The sequence below is a fragment of the Xenopus laevis genome, chromosome 2L (genome assembly GCF_017654675.1).
Source record: "Xenopus laevis strain J_2021 chromosome 2L, Xenopus_laevis_v10.1, whole genome shotgun sequence".
In the NCBI taxonomy this organism is placed as follows: Eukaryota; Metazoa; Chordata; class Amphibia; order Anura; family Pipidae; genus Xenopus; species Xenopus laevis.
In genome coordinates, this window is record NC_054373.1 from 177965671 (window position 1) to 177987109 (window position 21439).

Sequence of the window (21439 nt, forward strand, 5' to 3'; positions counted from 1 at the left end):
ACACACGTATACAATACTTGTCAGGAATTCAAATGGGCAGCACTTTGATTAATAGGAGTGCTGCCCATTTGAATTCGTAACAAATAATGTCAGTTTCCCAGCTGCCCCCAGTCATGTGACTTGTGCTCTGCTAAACTTCAGTCATTCTTTACCGCTGAACTGCAAGTTGGAGTGATATCACCCCCCCCAACAGCCTTACAACAGAACAATGGGAAGGTAACCAGATAGCAGCTCCCTAACACAAGATAACAGCTGCCTGGAAGATCTAAGAACAGCACTCAATAGTAAAAAACCCATGTCCCACTGAGACACATTCAGTTACATTGAGAAGGAAAAACAGCAGCCTGACAGAAAGCATTTCTCTCCTAAATTGCAGGCACAAGTCACATGACCAGGGGCAGCTGGGAAACTAAATGTCAGATTTCAAAATTGAATAGGAAAAAATCAGTTCGCTCTTTTGAGAATTGGGTTTCAGTGCAGAATTCTGCTGGAGTAGCACTATTAACTGATGTGTTTTGAAAAAAACATGTTTTCCGATGACAGGATCCCTTTAACCGTGTGCTAACAACTACATCAATGGTTTCACCACAGGAACATCACTGTGTGAGGTACAACACTGACTGACAGGTATTTATAAACCTGACACGAAACACTACTCCCTTTTCAGGTCCATGGCAATCAATCATACATTTGTGTTACCAACAGCACTGGCTTATTATTATTATTATTTATAAGTAGTTCTTTGAGGTGCAGGAATGACTTCCATCATTACTGACAGACTTATTTGCCCGCCCAATCAGGGGGGACGTCACTTCCTGTATTTGAGTTGACTGACTCGGTGCGTAGGAAAGAGATCCAGGTCCCAGCGCGGGCCGCTTATTGGTGATTGGCCTATTGGAGTGGAGTTGTACCACGTGGTCAGGTACTGCACACTCTCGCGTCCATGAATCTCCTCAGCAGCTTCCCGCCTCCCGCTGAAGGAGTCCGACGGCTACAGCCCGGGACTGAGGCTGTGGTTGGCGGCAGGGGGCTCGGCGCTGGAACCCTGTATATTGCGGAAAGGTAAATCTGTCAGATATCTGTGTAACATCGCTAGGGTGCAGTAAGAGGGAGCCGTAGTGGTTAAAAATATAAATATTGTTTTTGCTTGAAACTCGTGTGACTCCCCACGGCCACAGCGGTAGTTACACGGGAACAAAGTGCGGGTTCATTTACAAAGACGGGCACTAGACAGATACCCACGGCAACCAATCACATTTCTGCTCTCATGCTCTGCCCGCGGCTGAGAAGAGCTTATCACTGATTGGTTGTTAGGGGGTTGCTGTCCTAGTGCAGCTTTGCCTAATGTTGATAATAGTGACTGTTAGGTATTTCGTATAGCGACTTCTACTCCATCAGAACGTGAAGCCTATTTGTTACCTGTGTAACTGACTGGGCATAGGGCGCCATGTAATCGTACGGACGATATATATCGGGGCCGGGCCAAGTTATTGTGGCATCTAGCTAAGGGCTTCAATCAGTGTCTCCCATCCACTCCTGCATTACCAGTCCCCACCTTACCATTCATATTGCCCCAATCTGTACTTGTGTCGGCATAAATCAAAACATCCATCATATTGTTACCCCCAATCTTTCCTATGCCAATGGCAGCCAAAAAAGTCATCATATTGCCCCTAATTTGTACCTGTGTCAGCAGCAGCCAAAAATCCATCAGATTGCCCCTAATTTGTACCTGTTCCAGCAGCAGCCAAAAATCCATCAGATTGCCCCTAATTTGTACCTGTTCCAGCAGCAGCCAAAAATCCATTATATTAACCCTAATTTGTACCTGTGCCAGCAGTAGCCAAAAATCCATTATATTGATCCTAATTTGTACCTGTGCCAGCAGGAGCCAAAAATCCATCATATTGCCCCTAATTTGTACCTGTGCCAGCAGGAGCCAAAAATCCATTTTATTGCCCCAATCATCTGTTTACCTGTGCCAGCAGGAGCCAAGAGGGAGATGGGGAGTGCTTCTGCCTGCAGTAAAAATCACGGGCAAGAGGGAGTTGGAACAGGTGGTTTATAAAATTGAAAAACTACTAAAGGCCAAGCAAACCATGGTTTAAAAATAAGAAAAAAATCCCCTTAAAAGTGTTTTTAATAAGGTGTTGAATTCTCCTTTAAAGGCAGCTGTTAGAATTGATGCAATAGTTGCTAATACTCCAGAGATGCTGCTGAGAAATGGATCAACTCAATGTTGCAAATTTGTTTAGAATCTGCACCTGAATTATTGAGCTGTCAGACTCAAACACCAGAGACACGAACATTCAACTTTAAAGGGGTTGTTTACCTTACAAACACTTCACTTTTTTTCAGTTCAGTTGGTTTTCGGTTGTTCACTAGATATAAGACTTTTTTCAATACATTTTTTCAGGGATTCTGCTCAGCAGGGACAAAAATAACAAATGTATGAAGTCAGTGCCCGGCCAACCCGGGCAGGCGCCCCAGGCAGCCTGGCCCGGTAAAACGCCCAATACCCGAGTGCGCATGCGCAAAGAAAATAACGAGTGCGCATGTGCGAAAAAAATCCGAGTGCGCATGCGCACTTCCGGTTTTTCGCGCAAACGCCGGCCAGAACAGGGACCGGACTAGGGGGATAGAGGCAGAGCAGGTGCGTGCCTGGCGCCCCTCCAGCTTTGCGCCCTAGGCACGTGCCTTCTCTGCCTACCCCTAGTTCTGGCCCTGTAAGAAGTATTGTATCAATTCTAACAGCTGCCTTTATAAATAATGAATGTACATTTAAAAAGTGCTTAAAAAAGCCCCCTCATCAGTTTTACATTCACTTATTTTAAAGGTTTAATGATCCTTTTAATACTAAACCTATTGTGTATAAAAAGGAAGGGAATCAGAAGGGGCTGGGCAGACAGTCGAGTGGCCAAATTATGGAAAAAATAGCTTGCCATCTCCTTTAAGATGTAGTGAGATTTTCTGTTTATCTTCTAGCCGCCTGTCGTGGCTGAACAGTTCCGGGCTTGGTTTCTCATTAGAGTATCCATCAATCAGTCTCCATGCAATCTCCAGGGACACGGCCGCTTATCCTGAGGAGCATCTCTACGTCATGGTCAACTCCAAGCTCGGAGGTCTGGGCAGGTTTTTGTCTTTTGTATTCGGACAGCTGTGCCAATGGGCTCTGGGTTACATGTGGAATCCTATATATTTATTATATATTGTGCACACTTTTTGTCCCTCGAAGTGCTTGAAGTATAGCTGCCAAAGCTACCCTGACAGCAGAATTTTGTTAGTTGTAGTTCATCTCATATGAAGGGACTTGTGTTGTGACATCCTGCACACCACCTTTATTTTGCCAACAGTTTGCAAAAAAAAACCCAAAAAACAATACAGTATCCTGCAATGAAACATTATGCATCCCAATCGGAGAGCTGCAGAACAAAACTTACAAATAATTAAAAAAACATCTTGAAAGGGCAACTATCGAGAAAATGAAAATTTGATATAATCTTCGGTATACAGAAATAAGAAACTTTCTAAATACAATCAATTAAATATCCTATACTGTTTAGGAAATAATCTGGTTTATCTTCACTATCCTTCTCTCTGCATCTGTTTCTCTTCATTCTCTCTTCATTCAGGAGTTGGGTGTCAGATGAATGATCCAATATATCTTATAGGGGGGGCTTCTTTTGCCTAGAAGATGTATTAGAGACTCTATTAAATTATTATTTAATGATTATTTCAGAAACAATGCAGAATTTTTAATTCATTGTATTTAGAAATTTTCTTGCTTCAGTAAGAGGAAGCTTATATTCAATTTTCACTTTTGCAATAGTTCCCCTTTAAAGGGATACTATCATGGGAAAACATGTTTTTTTCAAAACACATCAGTTAATAGTGCTGCTCCAGCAGACTTCTGCACTGAAATCCAATTCTCAAAAGAGCAGAACAGATTTTTTTTATATTCAATTTTGAAATCCGACATGGGGCTAGACATATTGTCCGTTTCCCAGTTGCCCCCAGTCATATGACTTGTGCCTGCACTTTAGGATGGAACTACTTTCTGGCAGGCTGTTATCTCTCCTACTTCATGTAACTGAAGGAGTCTCAGTGGGACTTGGCTGTTACTATTGAGTGTTGTTCTTAGATCTACCAGGCAGTTGTTATCTTGTGTTAGGGAGCTGCTATCTGGTTACCTTCCCATTGTTCGGCTGCTGGGGGGGGAGGTGATATCACTCCAACTTGCAGTAAAGAGTAACTGAAGGTTATCAGAGCACAAGTCACATGACTGGGAGCAGCTGGGAAACTTACAATATGTCTAGCCCCATGTCCGATTTCAAAATTGAATATAAAAAAATATGTTTGCTCTTTTGAAAAAAGGATTTCAGTGCAGAATTCTGCTGGAGCAGCACTATTAACTGATGTGTTTTGAAAAAAAACATGTTTCTCTTGCCTAGATTGGGGGACACAGGCACCATGGGGATGAAGATCCTGTTGCTTGGAGAAAGGACACTAAAAGGTTAAAGTGGCTCCTCCTCCTCCTGCTCTGGGCTTCATCCCCGCCTACCTCCTCAATCCTCAGTTTTCTTTTAGTGTCCTCAGAAGGAGGATGGACACTTCGTGGCTGGGAGCAATGGTACAGATTTATTCAGTATCATGCCACTACTAGGGGTCAGTGTTTCTCTTCCAGAACCCCTCCAGCCAAGGACTTCTGATCTGAAGATGCTCTATAGCCTTCCCGCTCTACGGAGGCTGCAGGCTGGGAGCTCCCCCCACACTACCCTGGGGACTGGTTCCGCTCTCCGGAGGCTGCACAGTAGCCACGACGGAGGGTATGTCTTTTATTGAGCATTCCTGGCTGGCACAAGGAGGTAAGTCAATTCCCTCCTCCCTCCCCCCATTACATGCTGCCTGTCAGCTCTGCAGAAAGAGATTTAGTTTCACTTTCACTGCTATTCTCTGACAAAGATTTCCCTAGGCATTTAGTTTGACTTTCACTGCTTTTCTCTGACACAGATTTCCCTAGGCCAGGGATGTCCAAAAGGTAGATTGGGATCTACCAGTAGACCTTTAGCTGGTCATCAGTAGATCTCAAGACACTGTCAACACACAGTTTGTCTAAATCACCCTTCTGTTTCATGCTTTTTATTTGATATTTATGTTAAGGTTACAATATACATTTTCTCATGAATCAATATTAAGTAATATTTTCTATGGAACAGAATGCTAACATGCTTTTATAGATGTAGATCATAATGGGACAACAGCACTAAAAGTAGTCCCCGCATTGGTAACTCAGTGCCATTTCCAGCGACCTTTCGCGCCACCATCTGGCTGCTGCGTCTATTTCATTGTGCACGAGTCACGGCACACGCGCCTCACGGGCGCCATCTTACTAAGGTACTATACAAAGCCCGGGAAACCTCTCTGGCAGCCATTTTGGATCCGCATCTCTCTCCAGTACTGAGCGTTTCCAGCCTCACTGTCTCTCACAGAGAAGAACAAGGCACCATTTCTTCCTACCTTGGTGAATAGGTAGTTAAGCTTCCCTTACTCTTTCTCTAGGGATTAACACTTCCCTCTCTCTATGGGACCTACTGTGGGTTTTTTCACTACTTCCCTCTGTCTCCACAGATCGCACTCTAAGGGAGAAGTGATTCACTGCTCTGGACTCTCCTAATATTCCCCAATATCTTTACTTACTGGGTGGCACTACATAGTATAGCCCATGACGGGCAGGACAGATGACCAGTCCCTTTCCAAGCAGGCAACTGCATGTACCACCATGTATTTTGGCATGGGCTACTTGCCTGACCTAAATTTGCTAGTGTTTTGGCTGAGCCAATATGTGAAGCCTGTAAGACTGCAGCAGTCACTGCACAATTACAATCCCACACAGCCTACCAGCCAGCTCTGCGACAGCTACGGCTAATCAAACGAGCTTGGATTCTGAATTGGTGGCGCTCTATCTCTAGCGGGTCTACAAAACCTAGCCAGAATTCCAGAGACTCTAGATAAGGTCCTACAGCATCTATCTACAGAGCCTTACAGGCGGTCACTCAGCAGTCGGCACAAAGCGACCTCCCCTTTCCCACCTGTTTTGCCTGATGAACAGGAAGAGCATTGGGAAGAGGGACAGATCCTATCCGCAGATGAATAGGATCAGGATACCCTAGATCACCATGAGAGGTCGAGAGCCTGATTCAGGCACACCCACCTTTAGCAGAGCGAACCAATAACATTTTCTAGAGACAAAAAGAAGTCTTCTTGTGTCTTTCCAGCCTATGAACAGCTGGGTGACATTGTTAAAGCACAATGGAAAACGCCAGACCTTAGAGTCCAATTTTCCATCGCTTTACTCAAACTTATCCTTTTACTTTACAGACCTTGGTCTTCACCGCCAGCAGTGGACTCACCGGTCTCTAAATTGTCAAAGACCACCACCATTCCAGTAGTCGATGCGGCTTCCTTTAATGATCCTATCGACAAACGTCTTGAGGGTTTCTGCAAGTCGATTTTTACAGCAGCAGGCAGAACTCTCCGACCTATTATTGCCACCCCATGGGTATCCAGGTCAATGGAAGTTTGGGCTGGAACAGGTGGCCCAACTCATGGCTCAGAAGACCCCTCCACAGACCTCTTTCTAGCTCCGATAGCTTACACCAAATATATATATATAAATTGCGTAGCAGTCCTGGACGCGGCTAAGCTCGTGACAAGGGCTTCGGCATAATCCATTGCAGCCAGACGTTTCCTTTGGCTAAAAAAAACTGGTCAACAGATCTTACCTTGAAGTGGTCTCTGCTTGGTCTCCCATTCTCGGAGAAAAAAAAAAAAATCAAAACTTTTTAACTTTTTGGTGCTGAACAGAGAAGGTAAATTCTCAAGCTACAGAGCCAGAGGTCCCAACATGAAAAGCAACAAGCTCCGACCCGCCCCAGATTCCAGTCAAGCAGAGCACTTCTTGGTCAGGAAGCAGCAGCAGCACCTAAGCCCGCACAGGACAAAACAGCCTCCGCATGAGGAGGTGCCCACCCCTGAAAGCTAAACCTTTGGCGGACGCTTAAGTCACTTTCGGGAGGTGTGACGGCATAGAGTACTAGAACCCTGGGTCCTACAGATCATTTCTATCTCATAGAATTCGCTCAGCTACCTCCGAGGTGATTTTCCATCTCAAGGCTCCCTACCACAGAAACCAGGCACTCAGAGTGCCAAGGGGTTCCACACGCCTGACTGCCTCCGTGGTAGTAATGGCGGTCCCTCAAAGGTAAAAGGGGCTTCGGTTTCTACTTAAACCTGTTTTATAGTACCCAAAAAGTATGGATCTTTTCACCTGGTGCTAGACCTAAGGCACTTAACGACATGTAAAGAAGCACCACTTCAAAATGGAATCCATCCAGTCAGTCCTAATGTCCCTGGACATAGAGGATTTCAGGGCGGTGATCGACATCAAAGATGCATACCTCCATGTCCCCATACATCCCAACCACCACTGGGTCCTTCACTTTTCAGTGGCAGGAGAACATGGCAATCCCTGGCACTCTACTTCAGACTATCCTCCACGCAAAGGCTATTCACAAAGGTCATGGCTGCGGCTCTAGAGGACCTGCGACTGCAGGGAGTGAGTGTCATACCATACCTGGACGACCAACTGGTAAAGGCCCGTTCCATGGCACTGGCCACAACTCATCTCCAGACACTAATGCTGTTAGGTTGGCAGATAAACTTCCAAAAATGTCGATTCATACCTTCTCAGAGTACAGAATATTTAGGGCTTGATCTAAATTCTTCATTGGGAAGAGCCTTCCTTCCCCAATCTAAGATCACCTCAATGCAGGGGCTCCTGTCATCTCTGCAGAAAATGGATCAGGTACCTTTAAGGTTGCCATGAGAGTGCTAGGAACTATAGTGTCATCCTGCGATTCCATATGCGCAGCTCCACACCAGAGCCTTACTCCAACACCAGAGGAGGAACTGAGTGAACCTAAACTGCAGGATTCCCTATCAGAACTAGTTTGAACCTCTATCACTTGGTGGCTTTGACCAACAACACTTCGTCAGGAAAACCTTCCCAATCACCAGTGGACAGTCATCACAACAGTTGCCAGTCTACAAGGTTGGGAGAAGTATTGGGAGACCTAACCGTACAGGGACGTTGGTCACAGAAAGAACTACTCCCCATCAACATCCTGGAATTAAGAGCAATCTACCTGTCATTGCTCCAATGGTCAAGCAGACTTTAAGCTCTACTGTACGAATACAGTCGGGCAATGTGACAGCGTTGGCTTACATCAACCACCAAGGAGGCACAAGGAGTCAAGCTGCCCTCGCAGAGGCACAGCAAATTCTTCTGTGGGTGTAAAACACGGTACGGACAGCTATCTCGCCAGTTCATATCCCTGGAGTGGACAACTGGATAGCAGATTTTCTCAGCCGAGAGACCTTAGATCAGGGAGAGTGGAGGCCTACAACCAGAGGTTTTTTTCAACTGATTCTGGCAAGGTGGGGCACTCCGGAAGTAGACTTAATGGCATCCAGGTACAACAACAAGCTTACGAGGTTCTTCACAAGAAGCAATGACCCTCTGGCCCTAGCATTGGACACACTGGTGGTTCCGTGGCAGTTTCACCTAGCATGTCTTCCCACCACTGGCACTTCTGCCAAGGGTAATCAAGAAGGGTAGAAACAGTTGTAGTGGCACCCTACTGGCCACACCACACTTGGTTCGAAGAGCTCATAAGTTCATCAGTGGACGCACCATTCCACCTTCCAGACAGAATGGATCTGTCATCTCAGGGACTTGATCCTCCACCGAGTTCACCATGGCTGGATTTAACGGGCATGACACTTGAAGCCATAATCCTAGCCAGATCAGGAGTTCCAAAAAAGGCCATACCGACCTTACTAAGGGCAGAAAGCCCGTCTTCGCACGCATCTACCACAGGGTATGGAGGACATTCATATCCTGGTGTAAATCTAAAGCCAAAGACCCACAGTCCTGGGACGAAAGTAGCCTATTGTTATTCCTTCAGGAGGGTTTAGAAATAAGGGCTGGCACTCAGCTCACTGAATGTTCAGGTATCAGCCTTATCTATCCTTTTTCAGCAGCAGCAGCTTGCAATGCTGCCCAACATCAAGACCTTCCTACAGGGAGCATTGAGGATGATACCTCCATACCGTCATACAATCCCTCCCTGGGATCTCAATATGGAACCTTCTGTATTGCAGGAGCAACCGCTCGAGCCATTGGCTCAATTCCATTACCTCTGCTGACTCTTCAGGTAGTTTTTCTATTAGCCATCACTTCGACTAGACTAGTTTCAGAACTAGCAGCTCTATCCTGTCGTCCACCATTTTTGATTTTTTAAAAGGACAAGGCGGTGTTGAGACCTACCTTGGATTTCTTCCTAAGGAGTTCCATCTTAACCAGGACCTGGTGGTTCTTTCATTTTGTCCTGAACAAAAGACAAATTTGGAACAGTTACATACGTAGATGTGGTTCGTTCTCTCAGAACATACACCAGGGCTACCAAGAGTAGAAGGAAGCTAGACAACCTCTTTGTCTTACCAGAAGGACCACGGAAAAGCCTTAAGGCATCTAAGGCCACCAATGCAAGATGGATTAGGTCAACAATCTTTGAAGGCCTATGAGGTACGAGGTAAGGCCACACCCTTCTGGGTTCAGCTCATTCTACTTCATTCACTCAGCACTTCTTGGGTGGTTCGTCTCCAGGCTTCTGCAGAACAGGTTTTTAAGGCTGCAGTGTGGTCATCCACACACACCTTTTCCAAATTCTACAAGGTGCATAGATTCGCCTCAGCCGAAGCGAGCTTCGGCAGGAAAGTGTTGCAGGGGGTTATTCCCTGAACACTAGGGGTGAAAAGTCCCGCCCTCATGGGTAGCTTTGGGACGTCCCCATGGTGCCTGTGTCCCCCAATCTAGGCAAGAGAAAAATAGATTTTTGTACTTACCGTTAAATCCTTTTCTCTTGTCCTACATTGGGGGACACAGGCCTTCCCTCCCTGTATTCGTTCATGTTAATATTGATCAGGTAATATCTTATATAATTTTTGTTGTTCAAATACCAACAATTTCAAACAGCAGGTGTTTCATACCGTGCTTGGCTTGCATTGGGGAGGTGCTCCTTCTCTTCACATGGGCAATTGGTAGGGCTCGTCATCTCTTCTTCGGTCAGAAAACTGAGGATTGAGGAGGTAGGCGGGGATGAAGCCCAGAGCAGGAGGAGGAGGAGCCACTTTAACCTTTTAGTGTCCTTTCTCCAAGCAACAGGATCTTCATCCCCATGGTGCCTGTGTCCCCCAATGTAGGACAAGAGAAAAGGATTTAACGGTAAGTACAAAAATCTATTTTTTCCCATGACAGTATCCCTTTAAAGTAACCCATTTAAAAATGAAATGTTTGTAATAGGAAATAGAACAGCACAGTGATTTCATACGTGATGCAAAAAATTATTTTATTTTGCCTTTAGACAAAGAAGACAAGGAAGCTCCTATGGCCGATCAGGAGGAAGAAGAGAGTGAAGATGATGACGACGAAGAACCGATTACAGAAATACGTTTTGTTCCTGCAGAGAAATCAGATTGTAAGTTGTTTTATGGTTACTACATGTAACTAGTGGTATTATTCTACAGGTTGCACACCACTGCAGGAGATACTAGTACCAATGGGAGGTGTATCTGCTACCAGGGTCTCTCTCCCTTAATACACCCAAGCTCATTTTTCCTGTTCCTTTGGGAATGAAGAGCTGCTCTGAGGACTAAAGCATTAATTTCTGTGTTCTATAGAAAGGTGGGGTCCCAATAATTATCAATGTTGTATGTGTGTAGGAGGTATTTTTCCCGAAATCCCACATGGGGGATTTGGCATATGCAATACAAACAATATTATGTTACAATGTTTACGCTCAGTAATCATACTTGATTTATAGGTCTGGTTAGGTTTCTATTTTATGTTGCTCCTTTTTATTGTTTATACAACTGATTATATATTTCAGCCTATTTTTATTTTCAGTAGGAGAGATGTTTTCAGCAATGTGTGATTGTCAGGCCCTCCATCCTGACCCAGAAGACGCAGACTCTGACGATGACTTTGAAGGAGACGAGTACGATGTTGAAGCTCATGGTTTGTTTTTATTTTATGAATTACATTACTGTCACACTTTCGCCTTATGATTTCCTTGTTTCACCTAATTGTTGCAGCGTATAAACACAAAAGTTACTACTAATTACATCAGTGGGCACAAGCAGGTGCTACATTTACCTTTTTATGGACACACACATATCGGGCAATTTGTGGATTGGTAAATACAGTAGTTAAAGGGGTTGTTCACCTTAGAATGAACTCTAAGTATGATGTAGAGAGTGATATTCTGAGACAATTTGCCATTGTGTTTAATTTTTTATTATTTATGTTTTTTGTTATTTAGCTTTTTATTCAGCAGCTCTCCAGTTTGCAATTTCAGTAATCTTGTTGCTAGGGTCTGAATTACTGTAGCAGCCATGGATTGATTTGAATAAGAGACTGGAATATGAATAGTAGAGTCTGTATAGCAAGAGGAGTAATCAAATGTAGCAATATCAATATGTTTTTAGCTCTACAGAGCATCTGTTTTTTTAAATGGGGTCAGTGACCCCTGTATGAAAACTGCAAAGAGTCAGAAGAAGGCAAATCATTCAAAAACTGTAAAAAAGAAAAAATTAAGCCCAATTGAAAAGTTGCATAGAATTAGCCATTCTGTAACATACTGAATGTTAACTCAAAGGTGAACCACCCCTTTAAATAAATAGGACTCTATAGGGGCATATTTATCAAAGAGTGAAGTAAGCAATCGCCACAGTCCTCTAGAGTGAAATTCCGCCACTCTCCATTCATTTCTATGGGATTTTTAAAAGTATTTATCATTGGGTTAAAGTGAAAGTTCATCCTTTGATAAATACGCTTTTCAAAATCCCATAGAAATGAATGGAGATTGGCGGAATTTCACTCTAGTGGACTGTGGTGATCTCTAACTTCACACTTTGATAAATATACCCCCAAGTGTTTGTCTTCAACAACAGAGGTCACTATATTTTCTTGCTTTTATTGCTTATTTATTTTGTAACCTTGAACTTGGGAAGTATAGCATTAACAGGATCAGAATAAATATTTACGGTTTTACAAAGAGTCTTGCAAAGGCCCCAAAAGTTGCCACTTTATGAGCTGATAGACAACCTAAACTGGTTCAACAGCAGCAGTAGTGCCTTTGGTGTTTAGTTTGTGAATAAATATTCAAGGTGGCCTTACACTTACCGATGTTTATCATACGAAAGGTCTTTCGTACGACAGTCTGTGCATGTGTGATGGGAGACAAGGCGACTGATATCGGGAAAAAGCCTTGGATATTGGTAGTCTCGTTGATCTGGCAGGACTGAAATATTTTTATCTGGCACCTGAACATCGTAACATTTAACACTGAATTGTCTGAGCTAAATAATGTGTTTTACCTGCATATCTGACAATTCAGCTCTTGAGGTTAGTAGTGTGGAAGAAAGATCTTCCGTAAGACCAATGGTCGTGTGTATGGCCAGTTTCACTGTGATTCAAAGTTAAAGGGCATGTAGAGGCAAAAAAAAAATAAAATCCCATTTTTACTTTCTTTAATGAAAAATAAATCTTATCTCCGATATACTTGATTTAAAAAAATGTTTACTGTTTTTATAAGAAACCTGCCTGTATGCAGTGACATTCTCCCTTCATTTACTGCTGAGGATAGGAATTGTCAGACATTCCCTAACTGCTCAGCAGGGAAACAATCATACTTATGAACAGCAGGTGGAGCCCCCATGTTACTTCCCAGCCATGCAGAACTCAAGCAGCTTTGTTTGTTTCCCTGTAGAGCAGTCGACGACTGTGTAGAGATTTGTATTGGATTTTATTTTTAGTGCCTTTACATCTCCTTTACTGTTTCCAATTCCAGCTGCAGGGACAAAGATCATGGAGATAAACTGGGATTCTATTTGAAGGATTATTTTTCTGCAGCCACTGGTTCTGCAGAGTTGGAGAAAGTTTGTATTAAACAATACAAAAACTATAAAATCCACATTAGACACATGACAACAGTGGACCCAGTGCAGTCTGTATATTCTGATTATTAATCAGTCTTGCTGTATCGGCTTCTGGCAGATATTATTTGACTTGTGCTGTTGTGATTTATGATGATCCCTAAGCAGCCCAAACCACATTGAGCATGTGCACAGTCTTGGTCTCGCAAAGATGTATAACAAATTTGCAAGATGGTGACTCCCTGTGGCCAACTTTGAAAGCATAAATGTTTGTCATGTTTATTATACAAAATACAGCATTCCTAGCCTTATTTTATTTTACACTTCCCCTTTAAGCCTGTTAGAGGTGTTTTTCAAAGGGGCATGCCAAAGAAGGACTTGAAGTGATGGATTCTGGGACTTAGGGTCTTTCCATGGTTAGGGGGTGCATAGAAACTGTGAAATGCAGAGACACTTGAGGTCCCAGAATTATTCACTTTGATATGGTACATGGTACGGGGGGGGAGTTGGGGGTCTGTACAAGTCAGAATGTCTAGCTACAGAAACAGCTTTTCCAAACTTGATTTAGAAATGCTGATTGTTACCCCGGACAGTGTACTATGGGTTAGATACTGTCCTGCAGTCAGTACATTTATCAAAGGTCGAATTTTCTAATTCATGCGAGTTTTTCAAAACTCCCCTAAACTGCCATAAATTTGAAATTGCACCAATTGAATTTTTTTTTTTTTTTTTAAACTCGGATGAATGTAAATGACCCTGAAAACTTGAATGTAATTCAAATTGAATTTGACTTAAACAGCAATTCGGCAGGTTTTAGGTGGCGAATAGTGGAATTCCAGTTCTTAAAAGGCCAGAGTATAATAAATCTTGAAAATCGAATTTGAATTTTTTTAAAAAATCTCGAATTGAACTTGAATAGCTCCCTAGTCGAATTTGACAGTTTTGACCATAAAAAAAACTCGGAAATTGAATTTTCAATTCGACCCGACCCTTGATAAATCTGCCCCTTAATGTGAGCACATTCCCACCATGACAGAGCAGGGTTAAATTGACTGTTCAGTCTGCCTGTGAATATTAAACCTCTGACTCTCCGTATCATTCGCATACACAGGGGCCAGTGATGTGTCCATGTTATAAACTGGGTGCCGCTGGCTTCTGATATATTGTTGTTAGAACCAAGAATGCAGAGACTATAAACAGCCACACACTTCATTAACAAATACAAATAAATCCATTCAAAATTGTACTGAATGTATATAGCAGTGTTGAAAGAAAAAAATATAATTCTAAACATTAGATGAAACGGGTTTTTACGGGTGGATATTCTCTTTATGTTAAAGGGATTCTGTCATAATTTTTATGATGTCGTTTTTATTTCTAAATTACACTGTTTACACTGCAAATTTTCTCTACAATATAATATGTAATTCCTGAACCAGCAAGTGTATTTTTTTAGTTGTAATATTGGTGTGTAGGTGCATCTCAGGTCATTTTGCCTGGTCATGTGATTTCAGAAAGAGCCAGCACTTTAGGATGCGGTTTCTCCTACTCAATGTAACTGAATGTGTCTCAGTGGGACCTGGATTTTACTACTGAGTGTTGTTCTTAGATCTACCAGGCAGCTGTTATCTTGTGTTAGGGTAAGGCCTCAGGAGGCAACTTTGGGCGACTATTGAAAACGCATCACCGCGTGTCCATTAGCGCAGGCGACTTTGCGCTGTAACCTATGGGGAAAAACGCTGAGGCAGTTCGGGGAGATAGTCGCGCAAAAGACGAGGCGTTTAGTCGCCAGGCGACAAAATCTCCCCGAATCTCCTCGTGTGGCCTTACCCTTAGGGAGCTGCTATCCAGTTACCTTCCCATTGTTCTGTTGTTAGGCTGCTGGGGGGAAAGGGAGGGTTGATATCATTCCAACTTACAGTACAGCAGTAAAGAGTGACTGAAGTTTATCAGAGCACAAGTCGCATGACTGAGGGTACCCGGGAAACTGACAATATGTCTAGCCCCATGTCAGATTTCAAAATTAAATATAAAAAAAATCTGTTTGCTCTTTTGAAAAAGGAATTGCAGTGCAGAATTCTACTGGAGCAGCACTATTAAAGGAGAGGTTCACCTTTAAGGTAACCTTTATTATTCTAAGCAACTTTTCAACTAGTTTTCATTATTTATTTTTTAGTTTTATAGTTATTTGCCTCTTTCTTCAGACTCTTTCCAGCTTTCAAATGGGAGTCACTGACCACTTCTTAAAAGCAAAAGCTCTGTAAGGCTACAAATGTATTGTTATTGTTACTTTTTATTACTGATCTTTCTATTCAGGCCTCTCCTATTCATATTCCAGTCTCTTATTCAAATCAATGCATGGTTGCTAGGTGAATTTGGATCCTAGTTACCAGATTGCTTAAGATGCAGATTGAAGGGCTGCTGAATAAAAAGCTAAATAACTCAACATCCACAAACAATAAAAAACGAAAACCAATTGCAAACTGTCTCAGTATATGACTCTCTACATCATACTAAAAGTTATCTCAAAGGTGAACAACCCCTTTTTAAATGATGTTTAAAAAAAACAAATATTTTTCCCTTGACAGTATCCCTTTAAAGATCTTATTATTCTTTCTCCCCCCCAAGCTAGAAAGTATATGTTTCATAAATACCAAGGTCTTCAGGTTTTGATTTTCATTGGTAATGCGCCTAAAGAGCCTGGTCAGTGGAACAGAAAACATGAAAGTCTACAAATGCTTTTCTCTTTAGAGCAAGGACAGGGCGATGTTCCCACGTTTTACACTTATGAAGAAGGCTTGTCTCGCCTAACCACAGAAGGCCAGGCCACACTGGAGAGGTTAGAGAACATGTTGGGCAACTCTATAGGCAATCAGCACACCATGGCTGGAGTACGGACTGAGGGATCTGGCCTAGAACCTGAAGGTGAGGCACTAACAATATACAGTCCATAGGATAATGATATTGTGCTGGGCAACAAGTAGAATTTGTTAGTACAGGTATGGGACCTGTTATCTAGAATGCTGGGGTTTTCTGGATAACGGATCTTTCTGTAATTTGGATCTTCGTACCTTAAAATGATACTGACTGAAACGACTTTTTAATATGAATGTACATTAAAAGTTACCTATAGGTCATGTTGATCGTTTTTTGCTGAGAGGTTTGATTTTGTAAGTAATTGTTAGTTGAAGTTTTTAAATCTGACTATTTTGCCAACCTGACTGTCCCATCTCAGCCTGTCAGTTACAGTTTCTAATGCTAACGGACTCCTGCTGCACAAATATGGCAGCCCCCTCATACAGGAACATGGGGCATCAGACAGGTAATGTAAAAGCATCATGCAAATACTTTATAGCAAAGTTAGAAGTAGCTTGCAAAGCCAATATTATAAAAGATGTAAAAAAAAAAGTTTAATTTCAGGTGTCAGTATCTCTTTAAGGCATGAAGACCCAAATTACGGAAAGATCCGTTATCTGGAAAACCCCATGTCCCGAGCATTCTGGATTACATGATAGATGTAAAAAAGAGTTTAATTTCTGTCAGTATATCTTTAAGTCTTATACAAAATCATGTAAACTAGGGATGCACCAAATCCATTTTTTGGGATTTGGCCAAATCCCCGAATCCTTTGTGAAAGATTTGGCCAAATACCGAACCGAATCCTAATTTGCATATGCAGATTAGAGGCGGGAAAGGAAAATGTGGAAATAATGTTTTTACTTCCTTGTTTTGTGACAAAAAGCCACGTGATTCCCTCCCAGACCCTAATTTGCATATGCAAATAAGGATTCGGTTTTGGTTCGGCCAGGCACAAGGATTCGACCGAATCTGAATCCTGCTGAAAAAGACCGAATCCTAGATTCGGTGCATCCCTAATGTAAACATTAAATAAACCCAATAGGCTGGTTTTGCTTCCAATAAGGATTAATTATATCTTAGTTGGGATCAAGTACAAGTTACTGTTTTATTATTACAGAGAAAAAGGAAATCATTTTTAAAATTTTAGATTATTTGGATAAAATGGAGTGTATGGGAGACGGCCTTTTTCTTATTTCAGAGCTTTCTGGATAACCGGTTTCCAGATAACGGATCCCATGCCTGTACGATTAATAACTAATAATTCTACTCAAAATGAAAAGGCTTGTTTTGTAATCGTCACAAGTGCACTGTAGAAAGTTAACGGATGGAGAAGTTCTGGGATGAAATACAAGTGCCTGCTATAGAGCTTCTATATAGAACTGTTTGCTCATGCCTTTCCTTGTACTTCAGATGGAATGGATGTGGAAACTGCTCCGACAGTGGCTGGCCAGTTTGAAGATGCAGATGTTGACCACTGACCCATGACTACAGAAAGGTTTGTGCCGTCTGATCCCCTTCACTTCTTTCTTAGAATGTAGTTTGAATGTAGTCTGAAAATCAACCATGCTATTTGCTAAAGAACTAAAGCCTAACTAAAGAAGTAATTATAAATGTTGTACATTATGTATTGTGCTTCTGCACTAGCCCAAGGCAACCACAACCCTTTAGCAGTAAAGATCTGTGTCTCCAAAGATGCCCCAGTAGCTCCCCATCTTCTTACTGCACTTACTGAGCTTAGGGACCCACTCACAATATACAGTACACATAGAATAGAAATGTCACAATATAAGGCTGATTAGTAATTAATACAGATAATTACTACATGGCAGCACAGAAACCAGTGCAATTAGCATCAGAATTTAATAATCAGCAAACCTGTATCATCAGCTTATATTACAGGGGAAGCTAATTTTCTGCTGGATAATTAGTGACGAGCCCTAAGCTTAGCTTCTCAACAGCCAATCAGAGCCCACTGAGCATGTGAGTGTCACAGACACTTTCCAAGATGGTGACCCCCTGTGACAAGTTTGAAGTCCTGGATCATTGCTGCTATTGACTAGGGATGCACCGAATCCACTATTTTGTATTTGGCCGAACCCCGAATCCTTTGTGGAAGATTCGGCCGCATACTGAACTGAATCCTAATTTGCATATGCAAATTAGGGGTGGGAAGGGGAAAACATTTTTTACTTCCTTGTTTTGTTACGAGAAATCACGATTCCCCTCCACACCTCTAATTTGCAAATTAGGATTCGGATTGGCTGGGCAGAAGGATGCGGCCGAATCCTGCTGTAAAAGGCCTTATCCCGAACCGAATCCTGGATTCGGTGCATCCCTACTATTGACAAGCTGAAACTTTAGGCTGGTGCAATAAGTGCAGTGTATAAAATATGGCATTTTTAGACATTAATTTTTAGGGTTTAGTTCTCCTTTAAATAAAATGAAAGCAATAGATGTGCTGTTTGTGCTATTTTTGTTTTTACTGATATCCGCTGTGTTCTTGTTTGTAGGTGTCATTTCCACACCCAAGACTGACCAACTTACTGATGATTCCAAGTTCAGAGATGCTTGGACTTCGGCTGTGTGATATCTGCCAATAACAGCCCTAGTTCTTTTTCCCTAAGGCCATTTAAAAAAAAAAAAATTAAGGCTTCTTGAAGTTGTTGTGCTAACGCTTTAGCTTTATTTACTGGCCATTTTGTTTGCGTTTAAGGGCGCTTATGTTCACTGTGGGCAATTTCATCTGGATTCATTGACTAAAGCACTTGGCCCTGCGGTATTTGTAACAGTTCTTATTTTGTTTAAAATAAATCTAGATTTTTGTATCTACATGTGTAATGTGTTTTAACCTATGTTAACCTAAGTACTAGCAGTTTCATGTCTGTAAAACTACAGTCCTGTGAGTGTTATAACTTGCTTCCACTTCCAGTTTTTAACTTTATCAGACACTCCGGAGCAGTTTTCTTTTTAAAATCACAGTGACTGTCAGCAATCCTGACATGATTATTTCCTATAATTTTCCTGCTGAATTGTGCTTAGTACAGAGGAATACCTATGCTGCCATAGTTTTATGGGATCTCTCTGTACAGACTATGAGCAAACTTAGGGGACTGTTCCTGCTAAATTGTGCTCAGTACAAGGGAATACCTATGCTGTAATAGTTTTATGGTATCTCTCTGTACAGATTATAAGAAAACTTACAGGGCTGTTTCTGCTGAATTGTGCTTAGTACATTGAATACATAGTTTAATTCTACTGTACAGGGTATAAGCAAAGGGGGCTGTTCTTGCAGATTTGTAGTTGGTGCATAGCAGTAAGTTGCCATAGTTTTGATATCTCAGTCTATAACTAAACATAGAGATTTATCCCTGTGTTGAATGTGTTTTCATATCATCTCAAGTGCCAGTACCCCAGTAAAATAGCTTCTTTTAATGGAATCCAAAGATGAAAACTGACACTTACATACTACCAGGATGTAATATCAGTAACGATGACTAATGTGGCCATACACGACCATGTGAATTCATCCACAAACGTTATAGATTTCAGATGGGGGAGTTATTTGTCTTAATACCATGAAATAATTCAAAATGATCGAGGGCTTTAATCAAAGGTTCAATGGAAATATTGAAGAGTAGTGGAGATAATGGACAACCCATTTTGGTTCCTTTGTATATTTTAAATGGGTGCATTGTATAAAAATTTGACAAAGTTGCTAAATCCAATTTCAAAAATTTCTTATTAGTGCTTGACCAGAATGGAGAAACAATTAAGGATCTACATTTTCCCTTTAAATAGAGGTCTGTTGACCCCCTCTAAGACAGAAGTTATCAGAAAGAAGAGACATTTCAGATAAAGTAAAGATGACAATGAAGAATTAAGATTCAAACACCATGGTGCAGATTCACTAAAGGCAAAGTGGCTAATGCTAGCGACCTTTCCCCAGAAATCACATCTGCAGGGACATCACTAATTTACTAACCGGTGTAGGTGACAATTTGCTAGTGAACGGGACAGCTTCTAGCATTCGTTCGCACTGTATCTAAAGTCGACTTTTCGCTCTGGTGAACAGTCAATCCGAAAATTCAGTAAAGTGAAAATTTTACTGAACGTTACCTCTTTCGCCAGAGTTGACTTCACCACCTCAGACCAGGCAAACTGATAAAATGAAGCTACATCTTCCTCAATCTTATGTCCGTGACATTATATTCTGTCTGCTGGAAATGCAATTTAAGTTCTAAAAACGCTGACTACTTGTCCTTTTTTTAAACTGGATATCCTGCAAAAGTCCTAACTATTGAACTTTTTTGTGATAACATTTTTCCCCAGACATTTGAGGGGCATGGAACATTCATTTTAGGGCTCATGTGTAGGGCATTAGAGGATCTCATGTCTTTATTCAGGTTCCTTGGACGTTTGTAATAAAAAAGTGGCCACTTAAAGCATTTGCACCAACATCTCTAATAAAGACGTCCATACAACTTTAATGTACCCACCCTATTCAAATTGACCTAAGCATAAGAGGACTAACAAAGTTTCGCTAGGCAGAAGCGATTGCTAGCATCAATTTGCTTTGAAACACTCATACCGTTGAAGTAACGCTAGTGAAAGTCGCCAGCGTTCAGCGCCCAGGGCGCAAATTTGCATTTTAGTGAATTAGTGTAGTAGTGAAGTGTGGCGAATTGGATGCTGGTGTCAATTCGCTCTTTAGTGAATCTGCCCCATGTCATCTTCACTTAAAAGTGTTGGAGATACTACTAAGGATGAGAGAGGTGATCTGGATCTTTGCTTAAATTCATGGACTTGTCTAGACTCTTTGGCGGGTATTTGGGTTAATTGACATGACATTTCTCGCTTTCTTCCTCTCTGGGCGAAAGAATTTACACTATCCCGGGTTTTTGTTAGAACTAGTGTTTTGAACTTTTAAGGGGTTATTTATTACATCCAAAGGTAAAAAATTCGAAAATTTAGTTTTTTTTTTACTATAAAATCCAAATTTTTAGTGGAAAAAACCCTCGAAATTTTCAGTATTTATTAATTAAAGCCCAGTGCTGCACAATGTCCAAATCCGAAAATCCCGCATCTCAGACCTGCCGAGGTTGTATATAAGTCAATGGAAGAGTTTTTGGGGAAAAAGCCTGAAAAAATCGAGCAATTCGGCAAAAAAAAACATATGATTGCGATTTTTGCTTGAGTTTCCCAATCCAAAGAAATTGTGCTTTTTTTTTAATAATAATAATAATAATAATAAGGTCAAATCGTGGATTCTAGTTTGGTCTGACTTTTTTTAATGAAATACTCCACTTCAATTTGGAATTTGATAAATAAGGCCCTAGATATCCTGATTTTCCAGATGATCCACAAAATGGGTAGCCATTTTTTTTTTTCATTTAAATGGAAATTCCAGTGGGCAAAACTAAATCGGAGATTAGCTTTAGAAAATTCTTTCTTATTAGTGAAGAACTTATACCGTATATACTTGTGTATAAGCCGACCCGTGTATAAGCCGAGGTACCTAATTTAC

General features: G+C 41.6%; 1 protein-coding gene across 1 annotated transcript; it reads left to right on the forward strand.

The window, feature by feature from the left end:
• The first annotated feature begins 878 nt into the window (after nucleotides 1–878).
• clns1a.L (chloride channel, nucleotide-sensitive, 1A L homeolog) lies at nucleotides 879–18559 on the forward strand. The gene is given in 7 exon segments (NM_001091335.1): nucleotides 879–1062; nucleotides 2986–3122; nucleotides 10485–10598; nucleotides 11027–11137; nucleotides 15808–15981; nucleotides 17326–17410; nucleotides 18426–18559. Coding segments are annotated over 6 exon segments (723 nt in total). The 5' UTR covers nucleotides 879–943; the 3' UTR covers nucleotides 17394–17410; nucleotides 18426–18559.
• The last annotated feature ends 2880 nt before the right edge of the window (nucleotides 18560–21439 follow it).